This window comes from Rhinoderma darwinii, chromosome 4, assembly GCF_050947455.1.
Source record: "Rhinoderma darwinii isolate aRhiDar2 chromosome 4, aRhiDar2.hap1, whole genome shotgun sequence".
Classification (NCBI taxonomy): Eukaryota; Metazoa; Chordata; class Amphibia; order Anura; family Rhinodermatidae; genus Rhinoderma; species Rhinoderma darwinii.
This window is the reverse complement of record NC_134690.1, coordinates 265,363,284-265,375,699: the sequence shown is the minus strand read 5'-3', so window position 1 is coordinate 265,375,699 and position 12,416 is coordinate 265,363,284. Positions and strand designations below refer to the sequence as shown.

Below are 12,416 nucleotides of genomic sequence, written 5' to 3'. Positions count from 1 at the left end.
TAGGAGGTTGGGGGCAACCAATTGGGTTCAGGTGCAGGTGTTACTTTTACACTAACCCTTCGAGGGGGTTCCTCTGTGTCGCTTGAGGAGGACAGAGCAAATGCGGACCCAGCATCACTCGCAGTATCGGTGTCCGATGCGAGTATCTCGTATGCCTCCTCTGCAGTGAAGGTTTTGCGGGCCATTTTTATTGAATGTATATGTATACAAAAAATATTTTTTTTGTTCTTCTTTTTTTTTTTTTACGTAAAACACTAAATACTAACGTACACTAATGTTTTTTTATTTTTTTACACTAACACTGTCTAAACTATACTGACAAAAAAAACAATAACTAACTGACAATCACACACTGATTGACGCTAACTGACGGTCTGACGCTGACTGACACTAAATAAATTGACGCAGACTAAATTGACGCCGACTAAATTGACGCCGACTAAATTGACGCCGACCAAATTGACGCCGACCAAATTGACGCCGACCAAATTGACGCCGACCAAATTGACGCCGACCAAATTGACGCCGACCAAATTGACGCCGACCAAATTGACGCAGACCAAATTGACGCAGACCAAATTGACGCTGACCAAATTGACGCTGACCAAACTGACGCTGACCAAACTGACGCTGACCAAACTGACGCTGACCAAACTGACGCTGACCAAACTGACGCTGACCAAACTGACGCTGACCAAACTGACGCTGACCAAACTGACGCTGACCAAACTGACGCTGACCAAACTGACGCTGACCAAACTGACGCTGACCAAACTGACGCTGACCAAACTGACGCTGACCAAACTACACTGACCAAACTGACGCTGACCAAACTACACTGACTAAACTACACTGACTAAACTACACTGACTAAAGTACACTGACTAAAGTACACTGACTAAAGTACACTGACTAAAGTACACTGACTAAAGTACACTGACTAAAGTACACTGACTAAAGTACACTGACTAAAGTACACTGACTAAAGTACACTGACTAAAGTACACTGACTAAAGTACACTGACTAAACTACACTGACTAAACTACACTGACTAAACTACACTGACTAAACTACACTGACTAAACTACACTGACTAAACTACACTGACTAAACTACACTGACTAAACTACACTGACTAAACTACACTGACTAAACTACACTGACTAAACTACACTGACTAAACTACACTGACTAAACTACACTGACTAAACTACACTGACTAAACTACACTGACTAAACTACACTGACTAAACTACACTGACTAAACTACACTGACTAAACTACACTGACTAAACTACACTGACTAAACTACACTGACTAAACTACACTGACTAAACTACACTGACTAAACTACACTGACTAAACTACACTGACAAAAAGACGATGACTAACTGACTGATTTTATAAACAGACGGTCTGACACTGACTAACAGACGGACTGACTTAACACTAACGTACACTAATATTTTTTTTATTTTTTTATTTTATGACACTAAAACTAACACTGACTAAACTACACTGACAAAAAGACGATGACGGACGCTGACTGATTGACAAATGGAACGATCTGACGCTAACAGATGGTCTGAAACTAAGTGACGCTGACACTGATTGACACTGACTAAATTGACGCTAACGCTGACTAAATGGACACTAACGCTGACTAAATGGACACTAACGCTGACTAAATGGACACTAACGCTGACGCTGACTAACACTGACTGACGCTGACTAACACTGACTGACGCTGACCAACCCGGACGCTGACCAACCCGGACGCTGACCAACCCGGACGCTGACCAACCCGGACGCTGACCAACCCGGACGCTGACCAACCCGGACGCTGACTAACCCTGACTGACGCTGACTAAAACGGACGCTGTCTAAATGGACTTTTTTTTTTAGAGTTTTATGATTCATTTATTTTTAAAAAACACCAAAAAAAAAGCTCCCTTATAGACGGGAGAGGAAGGGGGGGCGGATAACAGTTACACACTGTGATCAAGGGGTTAATCGGGATATTATGGGGTTTTCCGATTGTATCTTTCTCTAATATACTGAGGTATGGAGATCTGTTTCTTTGGAAATTTCCATTCATCCTCAATTAGTCCTTTTGAGGTTTTTATGTATAGGAAATACTTTTTTTTTTCTCTGGGTTCTTAGGCCCGCAAACATCTCATCTTGGACAGAGCGTGATTCTTGGACTTCTTCCACCCCGTTGTACTTCTCACTGCCCCTAGCAGTTTGACCATAAATTCAGATGAGAAATAATACTCTTCTTTCTGTGGTGTGGAGACAGGTGCAATCTCTCTGTCCTCTAGTACACCTGATGCTGAGGGAATATAACTGCCACCTTTAGAACCCAAATCCTCTTCCACCATGATTTTTCATTTTTTAGGTGTGGGAGGGGAGTTAGTTGGGAGGTATGCTTGAGAAAGGAATGTCGGAGAGTATTGTATCTCCTGTTTGACCCATCCCTGATAAGAATTTATGTCAAATGTGTATAGAAAAAGTTCATATTTTCAGAATTTTTTTTTTGTGTATATAGTACAGCACATCTACGAAACTGGGTTTCTTATTTAGCCTTTGAAGGGGGCTCCTTTTCCGCCTATACACGAGAAATAGACAAGAAAACGGGATTAAGCCGGCCTGTTGTAAGAAAAACAGATCTCACCCCCTTCCCTGGAACAAACGTACGAATCCAGAGGCCACGCAAAGCTCAGAAGAACCAGATTATCCATCCCAAGGACAAGGGACTTGACAGTCATAAAAACAGTAGTCCGTAACAGAGATCCTAGCTGAGAATTAACCCTCTGTCCAGGAGACCTTTAAACCAGGTGACTAGGATTAGCATGGAGAAATCAGCCAATCCTTTGCTTGGAGATTGTTTTACTTCCTGTAGGCCTTTAACCCCTTTCTCATTTCTGGGAAAGGAGATTCCATGTGGATCTTCACTGATGCTAGTGGTTGGCGGCGCCATGTTTTTTCGGAGCATCGCCGCTAAACCTGAAGTGCGTCATGACGCCGACTGGAAGGGACTATGCCGGCGTGCGTCCCACAGTGGAGCGCACGCTAGGCCTAGAGGAGTCGACGCTACATCCCCCGTGGAAGTAGCATGGCTATGGAGCACCGGAGAGGATCGCAGCCAGTATCAAGCCCAGCTTTACCAGAACGGCGCAGGAGGGGTTGTCATAGGTCCTGGACCCAGAAGGGAACGGGAGCAGCAAAAGGAGTAGGTAGGAGCACACCTCCCAGTGCCTGGTGGATCCATTTGTTACTAGCCTTCCCTTCCACCAGCCCAGAAACAGTAGTATCCTCTCATTGCCCGATAGGGACAGGAGAATACACTGAGGAGGAATGGTGGGGTGGGGCTATTTAACCTTTTGTGCTTTTTCCTGTCCATATTATAGGTGGGGTCTTACCTCCTGTGGTGCTGTCATGGAGGATGCCTTGAGAAAAAGATTGTTTCACTATCTGGTTTTAATTGAGGAAAAAAAAATATACGTGATATATTCACTTTTTAGGGTATATTCACACGTAGCATAAACACTGGATTTTCCGCTACGAATTTCAGTGCAGAAAATCTGCAGTTTATTACAGTGTCAGCAGAGTGGATGAGATGTGAACAAATAGCATGTTAATTTATGCTTCAAATGGCTGCTTTTCTGTTGTGGGTTTTCCCTAATAATTTCAATAGGGAGGGAAAAACCTGCAACAAATGGCAAATATTGCGATTTTTGCTGTTTAAAGCTGTGAGTTTGCCACAAAAATCGCAACTCCAATTTGTGTAAAATGAATAAAAAGTTAATACATTCAGCCTGGCTGTTATAGTGACGCACTCTTCTGTTCTCCATCCAGGCCGGCCTCCTGGGATGACATTTCATCCCTTGTCACTGCTGCAGGCAATCACAGGCTGCAGCGGTTACTTGGGCTACAGCATCATCCCAGGAGGCCGGCCTGAACGAGAACAGAAGATGGCATCGCTGTGACAATGGAGAACGGGGTAGGTATAATTATTATTATTTTTTTTAATGTAACCACTGTTTTCTGCTGTGGAGATTCCGCCCATAAAACTGCACCAAGATTTTTCTTTCTTTTTTTTTTTTTAAATATGTGTATAATAACATTTAAATAAACAACTCATTTACTATATGCCATTTTCTCACAAACTGCCTTTAATTATGTATCTTACTAACCCTTCAGCCCACACCAAATTTGCTGCTCTTCCCAAAGCCTCCATATTTCTAAGGTCAGTTAGTGAAATGTGTATCCGTAGTATATGCTTATATGCTCTTCAAAAGTGCTTCCGTATGGTGCGCGTGATTTTCAATGGGTGCGTGATACGCGAAATGCGCACAAAGAACGGACATGCCGTGAGTTTTTCGCAGCGGACTCACGCTGCGTAAAAATCACGCAACTGTCTGCCCGTCCCCATAGACTAATAGAGGTCCGTGCGACGCGCTTGAAAATCACGCGCTTTGCACGGACGTATATACCATTCGTCTGAATAAGCCCTTAGAATGATGATTTGGGAAGAGGTTAACTTTGCCTTCGAGCAAAGAACCAGGCTGCTTACCCAAAGACCCTCCACTTCTTTCTCCAGACAATCGGCTGTGGATTCATCCAACTAGGGGTATTAATTTCCAGTTTGCTCCAGAAGGGCAAGGTTGATTCTGCTGCAGAATCTTACTCCAATAACATCATTGGTCTGTCGTTTTTTCTTTCGGAAGACAAAGACCCCATTCTTTAAAGCAGTCTGTTCTACTATAAAAAATTTAGCTATCCAAGAGCCTTGTTACATCCAGGACCAGATGGCCTAAGGTTGGGAAGCAAGAAGAAAACTGGTCTTTCTAGTACACCTGAATATGAAAAGAAAAAAATTGGAAAGAATTGTCAGAGGTTTTTCCCCACCATGATTTTCGCCATAACAACTGAGAATGCAGAGTCCTCCTTCCTCAAACCTCCTCAGCACGTTGTGACGTTTTGGGAAACACTGCCCCGTTACTCGTGGATGAGGTTTGAGGAAGGAGGACTCTGCATTCTCAGCTGTTATGGTGAAACCATGTGGAAAAATAATAATAAAAAAAAAAAGATCCAATATAGCTCATACATAAATCTGGTTTTGTGAGTATGATTTTTGATACAGTTTAGCCACAAAGAAAGTTATACCGTGTGCATAACTTGCGATTATGGGTGGAATTTATCAACCTTTGCAGAAAAGTCACAGAAAACCCAAAAGTCTCAGTTTGCATTGACAAAAAATAAATATGTAAACTCACTGCTCTGCTTCTCCGCTCTGGGTCCCCTGAGGCTTTCTTAGCATGCTACGGCTCATACAAGATACTGACTCCGGGCAGCGTTAGGATGTATGTATATCATGCAGAACTCGGGACGCTGAGTGCTGCATGTAACGTCTATGGCCACGGACCATCGTCCTGACTTACCCTCTGACGGCCGCGGCCATGGACGTGTGAATTCTCGGCGGCATCTCCCTCCTGAGAGACGCCGGCACTCACTTCCTGGTCCGGACACTGTCTCCCGCAGGGAGCGCGCACGGCCTTTAAGGGCCAGTGCGCGCACAGTTGCAGAAAATCTGCAATTAGCCCAGATTGCTGCTGGACTATAAAAGGGGCTCTGCCCTCTCGATCATTGCCTGAGCATTGTTGTGTTACCTAAGGTTTGTCATTGCAAATGTCCTCCTAGTGTTTTCCAGTTCCCAGTGTTACCCATTCCTGCTGCCTGTACCATGTATCCCGTGCTACCGTGCCTCTGTGCCGTCAAGAGTTGGAATCGTGTTGTGTCTTCCGCTGCATCTATTGTGTCACACCCCGCCGGGTGTCTGTCTACTGTCGGAGCCTCATCTTAGCCTGAATCCACCACTACTACCTACATTGCCTCAGGTACCCTTTCTGGACTATAGACATTGTATTATACCTGTTTGGCCAGCTGCTATCCCGCTACACGGTACGGCCCAGTGGGTCCACACCCTGTGCCGCGACAGTACGCTCAGGCCATGGACCCCGCTGGTCAATTCAAGGGCCTGTCACCCTCCCAAGCCATGCAGGCAGACCTGCAGGACCTGCGAGCACGACAGGATCAACTTCTTGATGCAGTAGACTCCATGACACAGCAGCTTAGGGGCACTAGCTGCTTCCTTCTCTGCACCTGTTCCAGCTTCTCCGACTAATCCTCCTGCTACACCTCCTGGCAGCTCCGGTTCTGATCCTCCGTTCTCGCTGCCACTGCCACCTCGTTTCCATGGAGACTTAACCAGTGTCATATCCACTTCACCCTGCACGCCAGAGCATTTCCTTCAGACGGAGCCAGGATCGCCCTCATTTCGTTACCTGCTGGCAAGGCCTTGGCGTGGGCGAACCCAATCTGGGAACGACAGGGACCCAAGACTTCCAGGGGTTCGTGCGGTTATTCTACTACTGTTATGCTGAACCTTCGCCAGGAGGACGCCTCCGAGTACACCATCCAGTTCCGGACCCTGACAGGAGAGCTGTCATGGAACAACGAGGCGTTGGTAGCTTCCTTAAGGCATGGCCTATCATCCGAGATCAAAGACTAACTTGCTGCTCGGGATCTACCTTGGACGACCTGTTTCTACTTGCCACCCGAGTGGACATGAGCCTCAGAAAAAGATCCCAAGTGGTTCGACAAGAAGGAAGGCTTCCTAGACTGGCGCCCAACTTCCAGCAACGCCTCTTGCCTTCATCTACTACTCCACCCGAGGTCCCAATGCAAGTGGATCGGCTTAAACTGTCTGTTCAGGAGAAACCGCGTAGGCGCACTTCTGGACTCTGTCTATATTGCGGCCTCGCTGGCCATGTCGCCAGAAGCCAAAAAACTCTGACGCCTAGGATTGGTTGGAGAGAGAACCCTGGGTGACACCGCATTGGATAGAGAACTCTCCTCCAAGCTGTCCATCCCTGTAACCATTGCCGCTAGCGAGAGGTCTCATCTGGTCTCTGCCTATCTGGACTCTGGCTCTGCAGCCAATTTTATACGGAAAGACCTTGTGGATCTTCTTCACTTGCCCACTACCCTTCTGGAGAAGCCATTGGTCGTTTCCTCGGTAGATGGACTGCCGCAGCCTGACCTAGTATTGTCTGTGACCAAGCCGCTGAGGCTTCAAGGGGGAGCCCTTCACTCTGAGCTCATCTCCCTGTTTGTCCTGCCCAAGTCCATCAACCCCGTGCTGCTGGAATTGCCTTGGCTCCGTCTACACGCTCCAGTCCTGGATTGGAACTCCGGAGAGGTTCTTCAGTGGGGCCCCAAGTGTCTCAACCGCTGTCTGGGGCATATCCATCCGCCTCCGTCTCCCCCGCATCAGTCATTGGCAGGGTTACCTCCTTGTTAATCTCAGATGTCAAGAAGGAGGCAGAGATGTTGCCACCACATCGAGCGTATGATTGTCCTATTGACTTGGTTCCTAATTTGTCCCCTCCTCGTGGTAGAGTATACCCTCTCTCCTTACCTGAAACCCAGTCAATGTCTGCCTATATTAAGGAGAATCTAGAGAGGGACTTCATATGTAAATCATCATCCCCGGCCGGAGCCGGGTTTTTCTTTGTCCAGAAAAAACACGGATCCCATTGACTACCGGGGTCTCAACCAGATCACGGTAAAGAACAGATACCCATTGCCCTTAATCTCTGAACTATTTGATCGCATACGGGGCGCAAATTTTCTTTCTAAATTAGACCTGCGGGGGACCTACAATCTTATCCGGATTAGTCAGGGTGACGAGTGGAAGACTGCATTTAATACACATGATGGGCACTATGAATACCTGGTTATGCCCTTCGGCCTGTGTAACGCCCCCACGGTTTTTCAGGAATTCATCAATGACATTTTTGTGATCTCTATGTCTGTGTTGTGGTGTATCTCGATGACATTTAGATTTTTTTCCCAGATACAGTAACTCATCAGAGACATGTCCGCCAGGTTTTGCTTCGATTAAGGGAGAATCACCTCTCCGATATCCTCTCCGATCAGGGCCTCAAAATGGAACTTGAGAAGGTAAAGGCTGTCCTGGAATGGCCATGCCCTCAAGGCTTAAGGGCCATACAGCGCTTCCTGGGATTCGCCAACTTCTACCGGCTGTTCATTCCCAACTTCTCCTCATTGACCGCTCCCATCTCTAACCTCACCAAAAAGGGCATGAATGCCAAGGTGTGGCCTCCAGAAGCATGGGCCGCGTTCAAGAGCTTAAAGAAGGCCTTCATGTCCGCCTCAATTCTTCATGATCCTGATGTGTCCCTACAGTTTTTGTTAGAGGTGGACGCCTCATCTGTTGATGCTGGCGCACTTTTGTTCCAGAGAGGTTCGAAAGGCAATACTGTGGTATGTGGCTACTTCTCTAAGCTGTTTTCTCCCGTAGAGCGCAACTACTCGATTGAGGATCGGGAGTTACTGGCCAGCAAGCTGGCCCTGCAGGAGTGGAGACACCTACTAGAAGGCGCAGCTCATCTAATCCTGGTCTTCACGGACCACAAGAACCTAACCTATCTTCAGTCGGCTCAACGGCTGAATTCTCGTCAAGCCAGGTGGTTGCTGTTCTTCGCTCGGTTCCAGTTTGAGCTCCACTACCGACTTGCCGACAAGAATGTGAGGGCCGATGCCTTGTCTAGGTTGTTTGAGACAGGGGACACTGTGAAGTCCCCACAGAATATTATTGACCATTCCTGCATCTTCTCTGTCAACCCTCTACAAGTTAGAGATATTCCTCCGGTAAGGACTTTTGTACGTCTGGCAGACAGAGGAAGAATCCTTCGCTGGGGACACAGTTCCAAGCTGGCAGGTGACGCGGTTGCCTGTAAGACCCGAGACCTAATTGCGGGTCGATACGATTACGGCGATACCATATGTATATAGTTTTTTTTTATGTTTTGCAGCATTTGCGCAATAAAATCACTTTTTTATAAAATAATTAATTTTCTGTCTCACCATATTCTGAGAGCCGTAACTTTTTTATTTTTCAGTCAAAACCTGTGTAAGGGCTTGTTTTTTGCGGGACGGGTTGTAGTTTTTATCGGTACTATTTTCGGGTACATGCGACTTTTTGTGATCACTTTTTATTCTCTATTTTGGGAGGGGGGGTGGTGACCAAAAAATAGCGATTCTGGTGTAGTTTTTAATTGATTTTTTTTGGGGTGTTCATCGTGCGGGAAAAATAAACACTACAGTTTTATAGTTGGGGTCGTTACGAACGCGGTGATACCAGATATGTGTACTTTTTTTAACATGTTCGTTTTTTTCCTATAATGAAAGTCTTATTATAGGAAAAAAATGCAGTGTTTGTTTGTATAACTTATAACTTTTATTTTGACACTTTTTAAAACATTTTTATTACTTTTTTTTTTTTTTTTTTTTTTACTTTTTTCACTTGTCCCACTAGGGGACACTTAGACTTGCAGCTCTGATCGCTGCTGGAATACATTACACTACCTTCCTAGAGTAATTCATTCCAACTGTCATTGTGACGTGACAGACACACTGACAGGAAGCCTCGGAGGACCGGCCGGAGGCTGCTCCTTCGAGGCTTCCGTACATGGCAACCCGGAGGTTATTGTCTGACCTCCGATTGCCACGACAAGCATCGGCAGCCCCCACAATCACTTTGTAGGGGCTGCCGATGTGCTTCAAACCCCTTAAATGTGGCGAACGCAATCGTCACCGCATTTATGGGGTTAATTGGCTAAATCAGCGGTGATGGTCCGCTGACCGGCAAGGCTGGAATGTCAGCTGACCTCTCGGTTCCCGGAGACTATCTGTTAGGACAGTGTACGCCGGGAACTACTCCGCAACTGTACGTCCTGATGCGAGAAGCAACCCCTCTGCAGGACGTACGATTGCGGAGCAGGGCGGGAAGAGGTTAAGAGGTGTTGGCCTCTTAATAAATGTGTCGCATCTTACTCCAACCAATTGTTTATTAAGACTGGCGTATAACATACCAGTTTTAATAAATCTCCCCCAATATGTTGGAATATTCAGACATAGGCATTACAAGCTTCTATATCTATGCATGCTTGACACACATTTACCTATAGTTTACTACCTGTGCATGAACAGACATATCCAGAGAAATGTCACAAAACAACTCTTAGTCGGTATTTACCTGAATTGACTGTTTCTGTGGCAGGGCAGCTCCGTCTGGCCAGGCTGTGATAGGCTCTCCCACTCCTCAGCCTCCCAGCCTGAGTGGTAGAAGAAGGAGTCACTCAATCAGACTTAGGAGCAGGTGCAGACAGACTAACCACGGGCGTCGACACAGAAGCTGTGTCTGGCAGATCCTTTACAACAAGGTACCAGAGTATTGGGTAATTTCTACCTAGCTCCAGGATTGTACCATACCTTATCTGACTCCCTGTGTGACTTATGCTTGTATCTCTGACCTCTGCATCTGTGCCTGTGACCCTGACCTTGGCTATTTCTGACCATGCTACTGTATCCTGATCCTGTACTGCATCTGCGGTAACATCTGCACGGTTCAAGGCTGCTTCTTTTAAAGGACACTATCTGCAGATTCCCCGCAGCGAAGTCCAAATGGCCTTGCGGCAGTCCCTGGTGAAAACCGGGGAATATGTTCGTATCGGCGCATCAGTGCCTTTAAGCGTTACTAGAAGCTGGTGAAACTGAATCCCATCCACCCTGCCAAGTTCGTGACAAGAAAGCAGACAAACCTGTCGTGTGCATATTACTTCATATGTATGAGGGGACTTTGGATCTCCATTATTTACATGGACAGCAGCACATCTTGAAACTAAAGCTTTAAAAAAAAAAAGATAGAACATATAGACTAATTTGTCAGTTGTATGAATTCATATTCTATTACATTTATGACCCATTTACATGCGCCAACTGTTGTCATGTTTCATTCGTTTCTGAGCGATCATCGTGATAGTTGTCCAGTAGGATAGACCATAAATATCAGATTGGTTGGAGTCCAACTCTCGGCACCCACCTCGATCAGCTGATTAAAGGGACTCTGGTGAGCGCCAGGTTTTCTTTGTTGTTTACCAGACATAGCTCCGTACATTTTGTAATGGCTGTGCCAGGTATTCCTGCTCATGGAGCTGTGCCTTATAAACATCGTAGGGGACAACTGGTTGGTGGGGGTGTCGGGAGTCAGACTTTCACCAATCTGATACTGTCAACCTATCCTAAGGATATCAACATTTAAAGTCCCCGAAAAACCCTTTAAGTTAATCATTTTCATTTGAGAGTTAAAAAATACCTCTAAATTAATAATCCTAAGCAAGTAAAACCTTTTTGGTACGAGTAGTGACCCAAATTATAGATAAGCAAGTTGCACAAACAAATAACAGGTAAATCGGAGACAATAGACTTTGTTTCAGTCTGGGTATTGCAGAATTGCCATAGCCTAGGCACATTACTGTATAATGCTTCTTTCTCTCCCCCTCTAGATTGCTGATACACAAAAGTGCTTCTATCTGCTCCTCCAATATTAGGAATATTGGGATTTGACACAATTTCTTATGATTTATTTAAGGCACTGGAGCTGCAAAGCCATCAGAAGCCATGACATACTCATGATCCAATACTAAATATGACACTAATGGGCCGTGTAAATGAGCGCCGATCCACAAGACAGCTCGTTGATCGGCGCTTGTTTGCTCCTTTCACAAGGAAATATGTATGGGAACGAGCACTCGTTAATAAGATTGCTCATCCCCATACATTTCGATCATGTCTGTAGCATGTCTCCCTGTTTACACAGGGAGATGTGCTACCGAAAACGATAATAGTTTATAGTTTTATTTAAAACAATGCGATAAGCCGATGAACGAATGTTTGCCTGATAATTGGCCGGTGTAAAAGGGCCTTAATGGTTATATGCAATTCTTGTTTAGTAAACCAAAAATCTATAGTCTTGGGAAACCATCAAAACTTATCATACTGTTTGCCTTTGTGCAGTCAAAAAGCAAGGTTTCATTTTACTACTCCTAGGAGACAAAGTTAGCTACTGTTGCCTAAAGTTTTCTAATTTGCCTTCCTTTAAAAAAAAATGTTATTTTTATTTTTTTTAAGCAGAAGTCAACTACAAACAATCTGCACAGACTTGTGTGTGTTATTGATGAAATTGGAAAAATGGAGCTACTTAGCCAATCATTTATTTCGGCTGTGGATAAAATCTTGGATAACCCATCTACTGTAGTGTTAGGAACTTTGCCAGTATCCAGAGGCCGAATTATACCATTTGTTGAAGAAATAAGACGTCGTCAGAATGTTAAATTGTTTAATGTAGGTATATTTTTACGTACTCCATGTAATATCTGTAAGAAGATGCAATCTGAGATTTTTAATTCTTATATACGTTTTTCGTTTGGCATGGCTAGCCTATCTAGTAATATCATTGGTTTGTTTTTTTCAGGTCAAACTTATT

At 45.1% G+C, this 12,416-nt stretch overlaps 1 protein-coding gene across 2 annotated transcripts in view; it reads left to right on the top strand.

Moving 5' to 3' along the window:
* Positions 1 to 12,416, top strand: part of NTPCR (nucleoside-triphosphatase, cancer-related) — a 32,567-nt gene that overhangs the window by 14,218 nt on the left and 5,933 nt on the right. Inside the window, exon 4 of one of the 2 annotated variants that reach the window (XM_075864295.1) lies at positions 12,065 to 12,274. In XM_075864295.1, the coding sequence (XP_075720410.1) occupies positions 12,065 to 12,274 (210 nt within the window). Of the gene's footprint in view, positions 1 to 12,061; positions 12,275 to 12,416 lie in introns of both variants that reach the window. The other variant, XM_075864294.1, reaches the window with a different exon arrangement.